At 41.5% G+C, this 19532-nt stretch overlaps 3 protein-coding genes across 4 annotated transcripts; all 3 read right to left on the bottom strand.

Annotated features, from left to right (window-relative positions):
• Window positions 1–257: 257 nt before the first annotated feature.
• Window positions 258–11076, bottom strand: gspt1 (G1 to S phase transition 1). Of its 2 annotated transcripts, XM_085465699.1 has the most exons (14): window positions 10650–11076; window positions 10346–10390; window positions 8755–9027; window positions 8641–8674; window positions 8357–8434; window positions 8081–8261; window positions 7808–7962; window positions 7427–7567; window positions 4553–4646; window positions 3049–3129; window positions 2747–2920; window positions 1358–1447; window positions 1094–1262; window positions 258–1000 (listed from the first exon to the last, which is right to left on the bottom strand). In XM_085465699.1, exons 1-14 carry the CDS (start codon window positions 10843–10845, stop codon window positions 948–950), a joined length of 1764 nt encoding a protein of 587 aa, XP_085321825.1. In that variant the 5' UTR covers window positions 10846–11076; the 3' UTR covers window positions 258–947. The 2 variants fall into 2 exon arrangements, with proteins under 2 accessions (XP_085321825.1, XP_085321826.1); XM_085465700.1 differs by lacking the exon at window positions 10346–10390.
• An 84-nt stretch (window positions 11077–11160) lies between these two features.
• dmc1 (DNA meiotic recombinase 1) lies at window positions 11161–16305 on the bottom strand. Its single transcript, XM_085465697.1, has 13 exons — window positions 15916–16305; window positions 15584–15628; window positions 15344–15490; window positions 15143–15225; window positions 13535–13587; window positions 13387–13428; window positions 13238–13310; window positions 13036–13127; window positions 12889–12962; window positions 12634–12748; window positions 11843–11903; window positions 11631–11747; window positions 11161–11457 (listed from the first exon to the last, which is right to left on the bottom strand). Exons 1-13 carry the CDS (start codon window positions 15970–15972, stop codon window positions 11388–11390), a joined length of 1029 nt encoding a protein of 342 aa, XP_085321823.1. The 5' UTR covers window positions 15973–16305; the 3' UTR covers window positions 11161–11387.
• Window positions 16306–16765: 460 nt separating this feature from the next.
• On the bottom strand, window positions 16766–19069 carry tomm22 (translocase of outer mitochondrial membrane 22 homolog (yeast)). The gene is made up of 4 exons (XM_085465698.1): window positions 18811–19069; window positions 18369–18487; window positions 17865–17982; window positions 16766–17757 (listed from the first exon to the last, which is right to left on the bottom strand). The coding sequence occupies exons 1-4, from the start codon at window positions 18898–18900 to the stop codon at window positions 17683–17685; spliced, it is 402 nt and encodes a 133-aa protein (XP_085321824.1). The 5' UTR covers window positions 18901–19069; the 3' UTR covers window positions 16766–17682.
• Window positions 19070–19532: the final 463 nt, after the last annotated feature.

Here is a 19532-nt window from a genome sequence, read left to right as displayed (position 1 = left end):
CCTGCATCTCTGCCACTTCAGACTTCCTTAATCTACCCTCAAACACTCTGCATAGAACATTTACATATTAAAAACCTAAATTAAAAGTGCATCAAACAGATTTGTAAGGTCATGGGTCTTTTACTGTTAGACATTTGTTATTTGGTTAAATAAGGAACAAATCTAAAAGAAATGTGGTGTATGAGTGCAGTCGTTTAACCTGACAATACATCCCTGCTGTAAACCTGTGGTACAAATCAGACAAATACACCTTTCAGTTACAGCTTGATCTTTTATTTTCCATTTCGATTATGTAACAGCTGTGTGGGTCTGTCCGTGTGAGTGTGTTTATCCTTGGTTCATCAGAGTAGTATGTGAGCTCAGTCCAATTAAACCATCTCATGTGGAGAGAGACCAAACTAAAGACTCTGGCACAGCAATCCTTAAAATCAAATAAAAATGTCCTCTCTGGACTCTAAATCCTGCTCTTGAGATGGGAGAAGCACTTAGCAAATGATAATTATAGACTAACTCTGCTCTTTTTGCAGGATATGAAATCATTCTGGACTTTATTTGTTTTTGTTGTTTTTTTTCCTTCCCCAAACTCAACAACACTGCATCCATCTCCATTCAAAAAACAAATGGCGCGGCCAGCAGACCGTACGGTCAGGCCTGGGAGTACAGAAAGGGGCGGGGCATGTAGCTACATTAGTGGCATAGCTGAGCTCTCAATATGAGAAAGCTGACACACTGGACTTGGTCTCTCATTTCATATGGTTCATCATAAAAACTGATTCAGTCATGTTTTCTTCATTTGACATGATTTTATTCTTCCCTCCTTTTTTGTCGTTGTTCGTCTCTTCAGCATAGTTGTGTGTAAAGAGAGAGTAGCTGTTTGGGTCGGCTCTAGCAGCATTTCTCCTCTGGGAACGAGTGGAAGAACTCCATGCATGCTGCCATTGTTGCATTTAGTCCTTTTCTGGCACCAGCTTCAGCACTTTGCCAATGGCGATTGTTTTGCCTAATAGTATCAAGAGAATTGAGGGACAAAAGGGCGATTCAAAGATGCCTGAAAACAAATCCAGCTAACTTCAAGCCTGCACGGTGTCCTTACCTTCGTCTCTCAGTGTGAATCGCCCCATCTGAGGGAAGTCTTTGAAGGTCTCTAAGCAGATGACTCCTGCTGCCCGGAGCCTGGCGATACAAACCTGGTCCTGCTTCACAAAGCGTGGTCGTGTTTTGCTTTTCTCTCCCGTCTTCTTGTCCACCAGACAGATTAAGGCCTGTGGTGAGAATTGCACAAGTTTAGCACGAGTAATCAAATAATTAAAGAATGAAATAACCAAATAACTAATATGTAAGCCCAACAGTAACTTACTGTAATTTGCACTTCTTCGATGCAGGTGTGGATGTGAAGGACTGCATTGTAACCAGGACAAATGATGGATTTGTGCTCGATGATGACGATCTAAAAAAAACCCAAAAGAACATTTCAGAGGACTTGAAAACCAGATTGTGTCTTTAGATACTTTGCTGTTAGTAGCCTGTTACAAAAGCACATCATTTGTTTTAATTTCTTGAATATAAGAAAAATAAAGAGTAAAAAACTGAAAAAAAGGCAGTCAACATCCAAAGAGCAGCGTTGATGTCCTTCAAGAAGCCTAGAGAACTATTCCTGAAGATTACTTTAAGAAATTATAAGAAAATTTGCCTTCTTCTGACTCTTTTTTTTTGCCTTATATGCTGTATTTTCCATGTGTGTTTGGAGATGTTTCAATACATACAGTACAGGAAAAGCTGACAAAAGATTCTGCCCGAGAATCCCAGCTGTGCATGAAAACAGCCAAGGAATGACACAATCAACAACAAGCAGGCTTCGCAGTATTCCCAGTGTTTGTTATCTTAACTTCAACCGAGCCACGGGGGGGTCCCAAGCCCGGATGAAATGCATCTTTGATCTTTTCCAGATCAAAAATGCAGATAATCAACAACTAAAAGTGAGACCCGAGTCTCACTAGAGACTACTAAATGGGAAAATCATTTTTTGCATGTTAACAATCTCTTGAAGCTTTGAAATTTTAGGAAACATTTGGTAAAAAAATGAACGTTTTGGACTACAGGTGGGTTTTTGCATGCTGCGTCACATATTCTCTTATAATACCAGAAAAGATCCTTTGAACCTTGTGACCCCTTAATATAAAGCGGTGTGTATACTACGATGTTTAAATGGATGTCTTGCCTAAGCTTATTTTCAGACCTGAAGGTAAGCATTTCACAAAGAAAAGTACAGATTATCAACACATAAGTAACTATTTGTCTGGCAAAAGTCTTACTTTATAAGCCTGTGTCTGCTCAACTTGTCCAAAGCAAGCTCCATCAGACAACTCTGCAATTAACACAGGCTTGAAAAATGTGTCTCCAAAGCTCTTATGGAGAAATGCCTCATCTTTGATAATTACTTCTGCTGGTCTGTGTAGACCTGCTGTGAACACATGATCATCAACCAGAGTGGCGACTGCTTTCTAACATAGCCAACCTGCAAAAGGATGCATTTAGTTTTGTTTTTAATATGAGACACAGCAGAGACACGGGAGCGGATTCATTACAGGAGCCTGTGGTGAGGAGTTTATTTGCTGGCATTAAATTAAATAAATGGCATCACCTGTGGTTACCTCACCCCCTTTCATCCCCCCAACTTCTCCCCACAGTTAACGACTGTCAAAGTCAGGAGTTAGAAGCCAGCATGCAGTAATTATCCAGTCTTTACCTGCGCATCAAAGGTGCGCCCAGAGTGGCAGAGGTTGTCGGGGCTGCAGAGGATAAAACCAGGAAGGATCTCTTCCTCCTCTATGCCCTTCAGCCGCAACTTCAGGTTCTCCCCAGGACTTGCGTCGTCCGTCTCCACATCGTCACTCAGCAGGCTCAAAACCTCCACCGTGTGCTGCAACACACACATGCATACAGCTACACGTGAAGTGCATTGATGCAGAAATATATATGACTGGCAATGAAAATGAAACTGAGTATTTGTGGTTACAGGATCCTCTTTCAATCAAGAAGAGGACTCACCCTGTTTGGCATCATGACCAGCTGCTGGGCTTTACTAATGGATCCAGATTCCAGCTTTCCAAGGATAACAGTACCCATATCCTACAAACAAGGAAACCCACAGTTAGAGGCAATATTCAAGTAAATGCACTATACTTTGCTAACCGCTAATACACCCATGTGTCCAAATAACATCTGCCATATAGATAATTTTACACTGGTGGAATGTCATATCAAATATGGTCAAAGTTTCTTTGCTGTTTGCAAATAATCCCTGTGAGCACAGAAGCTCCGCCCCCCTTCTGTCCAAATCTCCTGTTTACGAGGAGCAGCCAATCACAGGAAAGTTGGCTTAAAGGGAAGGTGGGTGAACTGAAGGAATGCACCATAGCTCAGAACAAGATTATAATAAGGATTATCTTGAACTTTGAATCATGCAAAGCTACTCTAGTAGAGTCCAAAAATAAAAATATACAGTTCAAATATATAAGTTCACTTTAAACAGTCAGTAAATCCATTCTGACTGTGGTGGGTGTGGCTCAGGAGGTAGAGTGGAAGGTCAGAGGACTGTTTCTCCAGCGACTCAAGTCTGCATGTCAGACTATGGTTGGGGAAAGATACTGGGCCAGAGTTACCCCCGACACATGTGTGAGTGCAGGAATGTTAAACAAACCCTTAGGTACAAACAAAAGTGCTATATAAATGTGTAAGTGCCAGTCCATATCCCATTTACTTTAGTCTTAAATACTGCATTTCCTCATACTTTCAATAAGCACATAGTTCTAATGCAAGCCTTAGAAAAACATGGACTCTTGGAAGAAGCAGCTTGCTGTATAAGATATGATACTTTTCTTTTGGCAGTAAAAAAATGAAATAATGATCATGACTGTGAGCTTTCAGACACCACCAAAATAATGCACAGTGTTTTCTCCACAGCTGAAAGGTTGCTGTATCAAAGTCCTGGCAGTCTCGGTGACCATTAGTATGCAGCATCCAGTTGACTGAACCATAATCCCATTACTTCAGGAGAACATCAATTGAGGCTACTTAGTCATATAACTGCTACATAAGGCTCTTATGCAATCGCTGGGAGAGAAAGACAACAGGATAAAGACAGATGATGACATATGAAGAAAGGAAGAAGAGCCGATGGTCAATTTTTGTTTCAAAATAATTCAATTCCAACAACGCTTACAGTGTGTGATGAACTGCTTCCAACATCTAAACCAAGCTGAGCGCCAAGGAGCTCAATTATCTCAAAGAGGAATGGCTGTGCGGAGGCCACAGTGTGTGTGTGTGTGGCTCATTGTGTGACTGTCTGTGTGTTCTGGGAAAAAAACTCAAGAGGAAGCAAAATGACAAACTGACAAGAGAGCGAAAAAGGATTTTGGCAAAGTGAGCACGAACCAAAAGAAATTTTACACCCACTCATCCTCTGAGAGCGGAGCTGTGCAGAACACAAGCTGCCAATGGTTTTGGTTTTCTTCTTACAGGAAATGAGGATCAAAAGCTTCCAGTTGCTCACCTTGTATTTGTCTACGATAGGTAGTCTGACAGGCCCGTCGCTTGATCTGGTGAAGTTTGGCAAACTGTCCAGGTGGGCAATAAATGGCAAACCCCTGTTAGAAAAAGAAATAAGCAAAACAAAAGTAAACAGTAAAGGTTTTTATTGTAGTCAGCATTTGCTTCACACAAATCAATGCACAAAAAAAACAAACAACACTACAGAAAACAGAACAAATCTGTGCAGTCTTATTTCTCTATGACTTATGAGTTCTGTAAAGCAAAAAGTCAAAGAAACACCGCACACACCGGCTTCCTTCATTATAAATGCTGGAAATATTTCAATCAGCATGTGTAAACAAGCCTTACCTCCATCTTTTCATTATTACCCATCATTTATGCATACTGTTACAATTACAGATAGTCAAACACAGCCAAAGCTAGCATATAAATGTGACTTTAATGCTCCGGCTTCAGACCTTTTTTTCCACTTTTTTCCGATTTGCATATTATGAAGTGTGCATGTAGAAAGCAACACATTTGAAATGTTCCCCAATTTATCGCAGTTAACTGCCACGTTATCAAAAACACATTGCATCCAACTGCCAACTTGACCGCCCATTCAATGGCAAACTGATAGCAGACGTTTTATCGCCGTCTTGAAGCGCCAGTCTCTTTAAAGATGGCAGCTGAACACAGGTGGTTGCAAACCTGGTCCCTGTCTTTGAAGCAACCATTTCAAAGGCAACAACATCCCAGATTCACTGCACACTTTTGTAATAATGTTGTTTATGCTGCAGTGCCCAACCTCTGTAGAGGGCCAAATGGAGAAGAAATTTAAATGGAGAGGTTATGAAGCGCTAACGCAGCGTGCTTCAAAGAGTTCATTAACTAAGTGGCTGCCTCAAGGCCTAGGGTAAAATACATAAGTCTGATTTTAAACTACTTTGACAGATTACAACAGAGAACTGTGGAGTTTGAACTCAGCATAATAGATCACCTCCTTTAATTCAAACAAATTGTCTTTTTGGCCTCAGAATTTTGATCCTCTGATTCTCCCAAAGTCACCAGAGGCTGAAGGAGTGTGAGCTGAACACTACATATTGATTCTTTCTTCACACATAATTATCAACTTATGCAGCAAAGCAACTATCCTATCACCCCAGCTAAGCTTTAACATGGCCATTATGATCACTGTGTACTTCAGAATCACTGTTATTATTGTTATTTATAGATTATTATACTGTAAGAGATGATTAAGGCAGTGACCAGTTGGATGACGGGGACTAATTAGTATATTTATGTGCTTAAAGTCAGTAAGGTTGACACAGTGTTGTGGTTTTTTTGGTACTGACCCTTCTCTCTGGTGAGGTCTCACTTTATCTTATAAAGGTTCAAGCCTGGTGATGCCGTTCAGAGCACAATGACCTAACTGTGTTCTGTTTGTCTTGTGTTCTCGCGCTGTGAAGGCTTTCAAGGGCAGCCTGTCTGCTTGTTGACAGTGCAGGACGTCACCATGTGTCTTTACATCCAGAGGGGTATAATGAAAACTCTCTACTCTACACAGTAATATAATAATATAACCTGAAGTGTTGACAGAACACCTAGTGCCCCTCTAGTTGTTGCTCATCATAATCATTCATATGGTCAGCACCATAATTACAAAGAATCAAAGAATCCTCCTCACTCGACAGCTCATTTATTCATTTTTTTAATTCACTCACATATTTAAATTACCGTATTTCCCGGACTACAAAGCGCACCTGAATATTAGCCGCACAAGCTAAAATCAGGGGAAAATCCTGTTTTGTACATACATTAGCCGCACCTGACTAAAAGCCGCAGGTGTTTCAATGTTGACTTATCATATGTAAGAGAATATGCACAAAGCGAATTGTCAGGAAAGAGATGGCTGTTTGGAGACACACCCCTTTTATTAATATTTTGAAAAACAAGTTATGGGTACATATTTGCACAACTTTTTAGGTATATGTACAAGTAGCGGTAATTACAAGTACGAAACATGTGCTGTGCTTCAAAAACGAGTAACAAATGTAGTACATAACAATAACCTACACACCAGAAAAATAGATTCAGACTACCTTTTAGGCTCAGGTGGATGGATGGATGTTTTCACACTTTTCCACGCTGTCAGATTCCACCGGTGGAGTTGAGCATAACTTGCTTGCCGCACACCATCCACGACTCCCGCTGAACGTGTAGCGCTACTTTGAAGTTTGTTTTTCGAGCTACTTGTACGGCACTATGTTGCCTGGCGGATGGACACGTGACCAACACACCACTCTTGAACCCCGATACTGTGTGTCTGATCACATGCCCTTCCGCCAGGCAACGTAGTGCCGTACAACAGCGGAACAAACAAAACAAATCGTCTTACGATATGACAAAAATCAGGGACAATCCATAGAAAAGCCGCACCTGACTAAAAGCCGCAGGGTTCAAAGCTTGTGCAAAAAGTAGCGGCTTATAGCCCGACAATTACGGTAGTACCCTTAACTTTATTTTTTCTTAAAAAGCCACGTGTTTAAATATTCATTCTTTCTTTCTTCCCCTTTTATCACTCCAAACATAACATTTATTCACAGGCTTTGTGTCAGCTACTAATCTGCATATCTGTGTAATCTATCCCTTTGTTGTCTTTCTCTTTGATTTGTCTTCCTGCAAAGCACTTAGCGTACATTTTAAATAAACTCTCGCACGCAAATAATAGGCCGAGCCGGGCACTCATCATTTTGTACTCGTCATAGAGCAGGAAATACAGACTGCAAGAACTATATTTGAATTCGCTGAAATATAAATAAGCGTGACATACTCAGAAAGAGCTCACGCGTTCAACGCCTGATGACTTCAGGGGCCGTTCAGAGAGCTGACTTACGTGTACCAGGGGCATTCGGATACAGGGTCCTTGAGGTTGGCACCTGTGAGTCCAGAGCAAGGCATAAAGTGGATGTCCTTCTTAGGGTTGAAGCCCACCTTCTTTAGAAATGGCACCAGCTTCTCCTTACACTCCTCATACCTGCGAGAAGAAAACAAAAAAATTATTAAAATATTTCTTAACATTGTGTTTGACATAAATATCACACTGGAATCATTAATGAACAAATAAAACAAATAAAATCAGTCACTTAACCACAACTGGTGATGCTTTAAATGCCAAAATTAATACTAACACTTTCCTGGAGATACTGCATGTTTTTCTTTTTTAAATAAAGTCCGAAATAAACATTAAATTCCCAAATTATCCATTTTAAATCACCTTTCTAGGCTCCAGTTGACAGTGGGGTCATCCATCTTGTTGATGAGGACAATGAGATGTTTAACTCCTGCCGTTTTAGCCAGCATGGCATGCTCCCGCGTCTGCCCACCCTTTTCGAATCCCGTCTCAAACTCGCCCTTTCTTGCCGAAATCACCTGGCAAAAACCAATAAGGCAAGAGAGAAATATTTAGAGAGCGCCTTTTATATTAAATCAACCCGTGAAAGAACCGGGTGATATGTTTCTGAGGTTCAGGGATAAAGATCTGTCTCACCAGGACTGCTAGGTCAGCTTGTGACGCCCCACCGATCATGTTGGGGACAAAGCTCTTGTGTCCGGGGGCATCGAGGATGGTGAAGTGTTTTTTCTCCGTCTCGAAGTAAGCTCTTCCAACCTCGACCGTCTTCCCTTTGTCTCTCTCCTCCTGATTTGTATCCAGAGCCCACGACAGGTACCTGCAACAACCGCGCTCGTGCATTCATTTATGTTTTACAAAAAGGTGCGTACGGCACAAAGAAGGTAAATGCCGTCAAAACACGACGCCCCTCACCATGTCTCCCTGTTTTTTTCTTTCGCTTCTCTTTCATATTTCTCCAGGGTTCGTTTGTCCACCATTCCAGTTAAGTACCTTTCAATGAGGGCACAAAGGGAGGAAACGTTAACAAAACGTGCAGCCCAGCGCACGTCCGAGACGGCCACAGGTTTCGGCTGTTGTAACAGATGATTCAACTCTGTGTTTTTATTCTCCTGTATCGCTAGTTGAGCTAAAAACAACTCCATAAAGAAACGAATCAAAAACAACACAAAACATTTAAAAATAAATGGATCACTCACATGATCTGTCCTCCGATCGTCGATTTCCCGGCATCTGGCAAGTACAACCAATTTTTTAGTGAACATAACTTTGCATAAACAGCCTTAGATGAAACACAACCGAATGCAACGCACCAACATGACCAATGAAGACCACGTTAACGTGTTCTTTCTTAGGAGCGTCTGGTGGCGCCGGAGCCACTTTGGGCAGGGGCATCTCCTCCTCTTCCTCCTCCATCATCTCCTCGTCCTCTTTCCCTGCTGCGCCTCCCTCCTCCGCGCAGGTCTCCCCAGACCCCAGATCCTCCTGTCCGCCACCTCCTTCGTCTCCCCCGGGCTCCTCCTTCTGCTCCCACGTCTCTTCCTCTGTGGGCATGTCTGCCTCTGTGCTTCCATTCTCCACTGGAGCTGGAAGCACACATTTTGCACATTTCTAGTTATCTAACTCCGCTGTAATAACCGGCATCGCACCGACAACTTGGGGGCTGCTTTTCATTTGCTGGGAGGAACTTTAAAGACGCTGTATGATAGGAATAAAATCAAAAGTGACAACTGACTTATTGCAGATCCTGGCCTTCAGTCAAGCTGATGTACATCTTGCCAGATCTTTTAGCAAACTTAAATCTTTTCAAGCACATTTGCACAAAGATTTCAATCAAACAACTTCAAAGACAGGCCTCACCTCCATTTATCTACATCTCCTGCATAGTCTATTGCTTTAATTCAGCATGCTTTGTAATATGTGCTGCAGGACTTTCTAAATAACCTAAAAAGCACCCTATTGCTACATATCCGTGGTCTGCCCACTTTATAAAGACAAAATCAATGCAATGTTCTGCAATGCAAGCGCGTCAAAAATAAATAAATCAGGAGCAAGAGGACGCTGAAAATGTGCTGTGCCTTGCAGAAGAAGAAGCATCTTCCCTTGGCAACACACAAATAAGCCTCCAGTTTCCATCACTATGAAATTATGCGGCCCAGCAGTTGAGTACAATGTCTATTTTCTTCTCCACGCCCTTCATTTATAATCAGCTGACTTTGTAGGCTGTCTCGTCAAGCTGTACTTATATTTTGAGACATGTTCGGGGACATCTGAAGGAACAAATGTTGCAGCAACCATCTCCATGAATGTGTCTGCAGGCAATGGGACTAAGGGAGGTGACTGCAGAGCTCGCTCACTTATCTGTCCTTATGTACACTACACGGTCATCTGGTTTTGTGTCCCTGCCTCAGCCACTCTTTGAAAAGCAAAAATGAGTTCCCCATAACTCAAGCAGAGGTGTATGACATCCGGGCAAAAGGCCAAATATGAGGGAAATAAAGCCTCACCAGAACAAAGTTAATATGTTCCTGGTGTAACCAAACACAGTGCACTGACACAGAGCAGGCCGGGGCCTTGGACGGGCAGCTCTTGACACATACGAATCACGGCATGTGCCAGTAGGAGATCTATTTTGGGCAGGAGCGAGTGAGGTTGCACCACATTCTACCTAGGCCCATGCACGTGGGTTTCTACCAATGACAGAAAACCAAATATGGCTCAGTAACTACTTACAAGTAGTGAGCATCCAAGCTTTAAAAACTGCATGAGGTCTGGTGTGATACTTATAACGTGGATGTTAAATCTTGCACACCTGAGCCTGTATCTACCCCCTGAAGCCTGAGCTAGAGCTGTAACTTAACCAAGTGAACATGCAGTGCACTGGAGTACACTGTGGATGCGTACCGACTGTTTCTGACACCTCCATACTGGCAGCTGGATCAGGGGTACCTTAAAGATAAGAAAACAAAAAATACTTTCGTAACTACTCATTAGAAAAGATTGCCCGCGGCTCACATATTCGTTACTACTACGTCATGAATCAGCTATTGCACCACAGCCGCACTTGTGCCGACTTGTTGATGAGTTAGAGGGTATGCTGTGCTGTTCAGCACAGCGAGTTACACACAGGAAGGCTAACTTAGCTGGACTAGCAAGCAAGCTAGCAAGTTAAGCTAACTTCCAGCCAGCTGTCTGGAATTTAACCTACCATCTGAAGCCGGCATTTCCACAGCGCTGGCTTGAAGGAAGCTTGGTACAAACACCGGGGCGTTAACGTTGGGGACAAACGGCTTGGCGTTGACGTTAAGGGCGGCGAAGGCGGTTGGGAGTCCCGCCGCGGCAGCAGGGGCCTCGGCATCCTCTTCCAGCTCCCACGAATCCGGGGCTGTGTCTCTCGTGTCCATCGCTGCTTTTTCCAGAGTTGACAGGCTTCCCACCACCGGGCAAGGCGAATGATTTTTGTGGTTCCGTTTATACGGGTTTAGTTGCTGGTGTGTTTTAGACTCTTAGCAGCACGCTCGGTGAAGTTCCCATTGCTTTGTTAAGCCTTGCCTTGACAAGCATATGGATCCCGTAGCTGACGAGAAGTGGTGCACGGCAGCTGCACGTCCCTCGCACACCGCCAGAGGGCAGCACCGGACACCTGCAAACCCGCTAAGTCTACAGTCAGTCTTGCAGCCCCCCCCCCAATGAAACCCAAGTATGAAACATCAGAAAAGGGATTTTTATTCTTTATTAATTTCATAACAATCTCTCAAACAGAAACAACACCACCACCAAATAGTACAATACTATATGTCAGACTTTAATCTTTAACAAATTACACAAGGTTAATGAAGCTATTAATAAATAAATAAATAATATAACTAACAAGTTGACGGGTTAGCAAGGAACAGTGTTAACATGCAAGTCTCATCTTTTCCTTTTATTATACTTCAATTATACTTCAATCTTTGGCATCAGTAACTCCTCCAGCAGAGATGGCAAAGGTTGCCTCATTCTCAGGCATATCAGGACTGGAAGCAAACACGAAGAGACAGATGAGTGTAGAACATTTATCTAAGACTTTTCACGCTTTGCTCACGTTCACATCTTTGTCACTACAGTGTCATATCATGTCTTATACTTGATCCAAGTCATTAATAATTAAACTGATCACTATGAAAATTGCCCTTGAACTGCTAAATACCTGTCAAATATCTTGGCGATTCTCATCTCCCCACGCCCCTTCCTCAAGCTGATGCGTGTGGTGGAAGCGTGGGCCAGGATGTGCCCACCAATTGGCTTCTTGGGATCAGCTTGAAACCTGAAATGGGTGAGAACATCTCAGCAGTGTTTCACACGGCGTTTTTATCAGAAAACCTCCTATTTGTAAGCATGAGGGAATCTGCGCTATCTTACGTCATTCCGGCTCCAGGATCAGCTGTCATTTGGTTGGTAATAAACACAGCTACGTTGTACTCTGACGAAAACATAGATCAGAGTCAGTTTGAACGCAAGCATCGGTTTAAGAATCGCAATCACCCACAGAGATAGTTGAAGGTTTGTAAATAGTTGCTGTCTCATGAATGCAAACAGACTGCAATCAGTCTGAATGAGGCATTGTCAATGAACACAGACTCAGCTGGTTGTATTCTAGTTACATTCTTATAGACCAAGAAAGCTGCTGAGCTCAAAAGTGAAAGATCAATGTAATATTCTCTTAAGCAGCTCATGAGTTGTTAAGCGTGCATCATGGGGTGCCTGGTGACTCCCACCTCTAGGACCTAGCTTCCAGGTTGGAAAAACGAAGCCAAAGTGGAAGTGCTTTAAACCTACAGTCTATATAAGGTCACCAGATGGTGAGAGTTGTAGGTGCAAAAAAACTTCTGGTCCTCATCTGTCAAAATGGAAGATTTTTTGTGGCTAAGGAGTTACAAATCACAAGTCATTGGCCCAATTAGCGCACTGTTTCACAGTCAGTTCACAGTCAGTGGAAACACTCATCTCAAAGCTTTAAAAACATTCTGTCTCCATGTTGATGATTGTTTATCCGACATTCCTTATACATAAAGGTTACTATATGAGGAAAATGATCAGGGTGCTATTTCCAGTCAACCACCAGCAACTTCTGTTTCCAACAGTTCGTGTAAAAGATAAGGTGTTAATGGCATAAATATTTACACACAAAAACCGAGAATCCTGATTCAGACCTTCAGAGATTTTCTGCAGCCTTGAAAGCATCTGGGCCAGTTTCTGCTGCCGCTCAGCGAGCTCCCCTCTGCCAGAGAAGTCCACTCTGAACAGAGCCATGATGGAGTCGATAATCTACCAACGACGAGCACACAAGCAGAGTGAAAGGCCAGAGAAACAGGGAAACCCGGTTTCTAGGTGTTGTTCTCCACCTTGATTAGATTTACAGAGTTGATGACTAAAACCAATATCAGAAGAAAAGTTCTCTTGCTTACCAACAGCTTGAACACGCCTCCTTCTTCATGAAATTTGGCTGCTACAAAGTCCAACAGCTCCATCTGGTGTTCACCTGCAGAGTTTTCAGTTCTTTATAAAATGCTCTAAAAAAGTCAGTCTAAATCAACTGTAATGCATGTTCGTACTAGTGTAGGCTCGGGCGTAAAGCACGTTGTCCAGCACGGCATCATGGTCCACGTTAAACCTGTCAGCGATGTCTCTCAGTCTGTCCGGGCGACTCAAATCAGACAAGTACAAGTCAAGGAAAATAGGAGGCAGATTACCATCAGCGTTACATGGCAGCGTTTCAGCTGGTATATATTTGTGCCGTGCTCATTCCAAGGATACAAGGTGTTCTCCGTGTCAATGAAGATTACTTTTCCGCCCGAGTATCCATCCTCGCCCGGCAACTGAGCAGTGACTGAATGACAAAGAACGCGTTTTAAACTACTCTGTATCAGGAAGCTAAAAACCAACAAAAAAGATTCTTTACTCACCACAGAGCGTGTGAGACAGCTGGGTTTTTCCTGTGCGAAACTCTAGAAGAAGACATACTGAGAGTAAATTCATGAATTTGAAATGTATTCATGAATTTAGATGAGAAAACATCAGAGAGGAACGCATTACAGGGGGGTGTCTGCTCACCTCCAAAGGCCTCTGTGATCGCCATACTCTCTACACCTCCACCCAGCAATTTACTGCAGAGACACAGTTCACATACATGTAAAATCATCGGTTTAATCAATACTAACGCTGCTGTTGATAAATCTCAAAAACCTCCTATATCCTCCATGTTACTGCCAATTTATCTATTAATATGCTAAAGCTATGAAGCAAAGAAGAAAGTCTAGTGTGATTACTGCATGCACAAAGTTCAGTGAAAAATAACCCTGAGATTCACAACTGTGTGTATTTTATTGAACTACAAGCATTCTGAGCCAGTAGACGACCGCTCGCTACCTGTTATCTGCGTGAACTGCGGGGAAGTTGAAAAAAACAAACAAACAAAACTGGATAATTTATGACTGAAGGAACTGAAACAGTGCCTGAGGAGGAAGCCAGAAAGTGCACAGCTTTTAAAAAGAGTCAGCTGAGAAGGGACAATGGTTAATAACAAAAGGGAGGTTTCGGGTTAAACAAATAAACAAAGTGATGAACTTTATCTCCCCTGAGACAAGAAGTCTTCTAGGGTAAGAAAAGGAAAAGTTTCGACATAAAAAATTATACAAAACAAACAGAACAACCTAACGGAAGAAAATGTGCAGTCTGAATGTGTGCTCTGAACACAGACCACACAAAAGGAAGAAGAGTGAGGATCTGAGGAGTGTCTGATCTGTCAGCTCAACAATGTCAATGACTTTTTTGTTTAAATAGCACAACTGATTATACTTAAACTCAGTCTGATGAACACGGGAGACAAAAACATAAAAACCTATGTAGGTTTTAAGGCAGTGAAAACAAAATAAAAGCTCAATTACAACAAAAGCTCAATTAAACTTTACAAAGAACACACATGCACCGCTAATTAATGTAACAAAAACATTTTGAGGGGTTTTTTTTAATGTCGGCACAGATGCATATGACCTCTGGTCAGCAGGCAGCTTGTTCCAAAGAACAGGACCACAGTAACCAAAGCAACCTCAGCACAGTGAGAGGTTTGACCGGGTTATAAACAATTAGTAAGTCAAAGACACATTGGAGGGGTCAAGCAACAGAGAGGCTTATGAACTAGCACTGAAAGCCAATGAAGTGACTTCAATAGTGGGGTCACATTTTCACATCTATAAGAACTGATTCGTCCTACTGATGACCTGGAGACTCCTGCAAATTGAGCGTTACAATAATTCAACCTGCTTGTTTGCTAACCTAAAAGCATGGATCAATTTCTCACCAATCTTAAGTTTTAATATTTTCTGAATATGATTATCAAATCTAAGATCATTCTCCAAAATAATTTCAAGGTTCCTGACTTGAGAAAGGGATGATAAATATGAGCAAATTTTCTGTCTCTGACTTTTTGGACTAATACCAAAAACAAAGACGTTTGTTTACATTTTTTGTGACCTTCTAGCCTTCATCCAAGTGGCGAGAATTTATGCATAAAGATAGTTTGAGGGAGTTCTTAATTAAGGTATGGACGAATTCAGGTGAGAAACTACTGATGAATGCTGGACTTGCGTGTAAAATGAAAATAGGGTACACAAGGTTTTGTCCACTGTTTGTGAATGAGGCCCAATATGAGGAAAACTTAACTCAAACTCTTGGCTCCCAGTTGTGACGTGGAACACCTGCTTCCTCCTTGCGCTGTATTCAAAAGCCGTCTGGAAACCGACATTCTACAACATAAAGAGAATCAACTATAACACAAATCGTCTTTTCAGTCACGTTTTGATCCCACTACAGACATAAACAGGACAGAGCAGATATTTAAGGATTCAAAACGCAGTGTCTTACCAGCAATTTTCCAGCAGCTTCCTTGATTTTTTCCACTTTTGCTTCTGACAGGCCCTTGATGTTACACAGAGCTTTGCGGGTAGTCATCTGGATCCCCTTAACAGTGCAGATGCCCACTGACTTCAGCTTTTTGATGTCTGCCATGTTCTGTGATCACACGGCAGGAGGGTCAGATTGATGCTCACACACTCAAATTGCTTTTTGTTAGATGAGTGATTTTGAGCTCAGCTGTTTACTCACTATCCCATGTTTCTGCAGGAGATCAATGTCTTGGAAGAAAGACTCCTGTGAGGTTCAGAGGAAAAATCTATATGAGCTAACTGATCAAGAGTAAATATAACATTAAAAAGCCTGCAGATTATAGCTTTTCATAATGTTTTAATCTACTCTTCTGTATTATCTTTATACAATATTTGTAACCAAAATATAATATAGCTTAAACTTTAAGTTATTTAAACATTGTTTTTTTTTTTTATCTTAAGGCAAATCTTCATTTAACATATTTTTTTCCTCTTTAAAGAGGGACACTATAGTATTAACACGCACTGAATAAAATAATACTCAAATCTTACCTCATCATCCTGGAAACTAGAATCATCTTCAACAACTTGATCCTCTGCAACTTTCATTTTAATGCAGAATGAGGTCAGAATTAAAGATGAAAGGTATTTTGATTACTCAGCTAAGATATTTAGCCAGTCTAAAATCAAGCTAACTCTTTGCTAACCATACACCGCTCTTTCAAGGCAAACAAACAAACAAAGAAAAACAGGTTAAACTACAAAACAAGACTGTCAGATTATCGTATGATTATTAGCTATCGGACGCCAACTACAGTACGCTCATGGATGAAAAACAAATATAGTGTCTAAAGTTTAAAAGATAGCTTTTTTGTGTTCATGACAAAACTGGCCTTTTGTCACCGGCGGGAATTTCTGACTCTTCAGGTGCAAGCGGAAATTTCTATTTTGACCAGTTAAATGAACGTGACCAAACAATAGTTAGTATTAATGTTGCGTTTAAGTGTTCCCAATTACATCATCGGACGTTAAGGCTTTAAACAAATATCCCCATAAAATATCTGAAGGAGTTATGTCTCTCGAAATCTTTGGAACACATTCCTATCTTAATCCTTTGGAAACAACACGTGAATGCAGCATTGTCCTAAATACTACTTTCTAAACTTCTGAATTTCTAATCATTTGTATACAATAAAAACATTTTTCTATGACAATGGAACTTTTTATCTGAAGACAAGTTACTGATTGTCAGAATCAGTATTGTTAGATGGTTCTTACAAGCTAAAATATCTCATGTAAATAATAACCAATATCAAGACTTTATGATCAAAATGTGGTGAAATAAATACAGACTCTATGATGATTACAAAAATAAATGAATGACGATAATTTCAACGATACCTCTTGTTGATTATTTAATACATTTGACAAACATCTCAAAATATTTGATCTTACACACAAAAACAAGGTGAAAGTAGACACAAGGCTTTCTATTTGATTTGGTGTTTTAATTGTGGCAGTAATGTTGAACACAAAACAAAATCATGGGGTTGCTCAGTGGAGATTATAAAATACTGTCATATGAATGACAACAGAGGAAAACTAAATTACATTCAATTAAGACTGGACACATCAGCGTCATTTAACCAGGAGGACACGATAAAACCAATAACTGTGGAAAGTTCAAAGCGAGAGGCATTACACTCTGACATACTATACACATATAGTACACTGGTGATCTGAGACAAAGACTGAACCACAGCACGTGGTCAATGTAGACACCAATCTTATAATTTAATAAAACTTGTCACATATGATCAGATATTCTAACTTCATTCTTCACATGCAAGGGGAACCAATAAGCATATGAAGATGAACTGAACTACCAATGAGAGTACCATTCTTCTGACTACAAACACCGAGCTATACCACCGCTAACCTCCACACTTCTCTTTTCACTGTATCCAACTTCAACTGATATCCCCTATGAAGAAATTATTTATGCTGATATAAGTATTTAAAAAAAAAAAAAAAAAAAAAAAGAACCCAAAAAAGAAAAATAACAGAAGCTGTGCTTCTGGAAATCAGTCTCTGCATGATCCTGGGAGTAAGGAGAGACAGCGAGAGGGAAGTGTTGGACACACATCACATCCTCCTCCACAATATTGCTGGAGTGAGCTGAACGCTGCTGACATACAGCCTCTGCCTTTTTTTCTTTAAACTTCAGGTCTTCGCTCTTCTCTCTTGTCTCTCCTTCCGAGTGACTCTGCTGCCTCTCCAACAGCAGATCTCAGGCTCCTGTCGGCCCTTCCTGCCCCCTCACATCTTGCCGGGTGCAGGAGGCATCATGCCCGGCATCCCACCGGACATTCCAGTGTTAGGTCCCAACAGGATCTAAAGGGGGAAGAATCGATTATTCAGGCTGCACACTGAAATTTCCCAGTAAATGCTTTTCCCCTGAACAACTACCAATTAACGCTCAAGTGCCCCATAACACTCACCTGTCTCTGCTGTTGTAGCTGCTGCTGCTCCAGCTGTAGTCTTTCTGTCTCAAACACAACAGGCAGCACCAGGATCATGAAGGAGGTAGTGCCGACCCAGAGCGCAGAGCGGGAAAAACTGTAACAGAACACCAACCTGATTAGTACCTGCAGTTTAAAATGTGTTATACGGTACCCTTTAGTTACTCTAATACTCCTTTTAGTTAGACTCTAATATGCAAAGACTGGAATAATATTAGTTCACCCCCAGACCCTGTAAGCTGTAGAAAATCCATGGATGGATATTGCATTTTGCTATATGTAAATCTGTGATTTGGTGTTTTTCCATTCTTTATAATGTTGTAGCATTTACCCAATGCATACTTGAACCAACAGATTTAAGTTAAGAGTTGACTTAATTGGCACGAGCAAAGAATTTGTACCTGTTATATCCTTTACTGTGGCCTCTTAACAAACACATTCGTGCAATTACTAATGAAAAGCAACAGACGGGGAGAGACATACCTGTAGAACTTTTTAATCAATGAGACTGAGCAGTGTGCAGACACCTCTGCAGCTGTGCGCATCGTTTCAGGAAACATCTCAGTCAGGCCCCACAATCTCTCCATCAGCGTCTCATCCAGCTTATGGACGACCACAAAAAGCAAACATTTGAGCCGTGCATTAGAAAATAAAGAAGCATCTCTAATGAGTAAGAACATACAGGAAAATTAGCTAACATCTAAGTGGGAACATGAAATACATTCGTGTACAGTGAAACTGGTTTTTAGCTTGCAGCATTGTTAGACAGACCGTATACCTCAGGTAGGTAGCTAGCTAGTTAGCTTTGGTGTTGCCCTATTTAGGCAGGGGAACTAACACAGCAAACAAAACAGTGCAACACACTGCTAAAGTCCCATTTTCATTCAATCTTTTTTCAAGAGCCCATGAATAATAAGGGAATTACATCTTCATCTTCGTCGTCGTCAATCTCGTCCTCTGGGGGCCGTACAGACACCGAACTCGTAGCGGGGGACAGTTCCTCGACTCCGGCCATTTTTTCCTTCCTGTTAAATCCGCGACTAAATCAGAACAATGTGTTTCTGAGGTTTTACCTGCTGCTAAAGGTAAAGCTCGGAAGTGTGCTGACTGTCTGAGGTCACAGTAGGAAAACGTGAGACTCAGGGTCGGATGACGACAGGAGGTCAGGGGTCAATTTGTACGTGAAGAGAAACGTAGTGCGCCCCTTGCTGTATGGGCTGTCTAATGGCAAGCTCGGGAGTATTACTGCCACTTGCAGGATCAGCCGCTTAGGTTAACTCTGTGAGGTCTAAGTCAAGTCTTTGGTAATCAGGGGACAATAAAAATAATTATTCTATGTGACTCGCATCAAAAATTAAAAATTTCCAACAATAAATATTTCTTTCATTTCTCCAAAGCACAGGGTTAAGGTGTTGGCTATGGGTGGGGTTATCGATCAATGATGGCAAAGACCTCATTAGGTTATCCTTGTGTTCAGGGGTTAAAGTGAGATTTGGTAACCCTAAGGTCCAATGGAGCGACTCATTTGTGAATACAGTGTGACAAATGCAGCGCATATGCACATCAGACTGTGTGATCAACCTCATCCTCAGTGCGCCAGAGAGGAGGAGATGCTGCTAATGGGGATAATCCCACTTTCCACATCAA

The sequence above is a fragment of the Copadichromis virginalis genome, linkage group LG8 (genome assembly GCF_057382275.1).
Source record: "Copadichromis virginalis isolate Kocher_CV1m ecotype Utaka linkage group LG8, C_Virginalis_male_GT1.1, whole genome shotgun sequence".
NCBI classification, from domain to species: domain Eukaryota; kingdom Metazoa; phylum Chordata; class Actinopteri; order Cichliformes; family Cichlidae; genus Copadichromis; species Copadichromis virginalis.
This window is presented reverse-complemented; position numbering and strand designations above follow the sequence as displayed.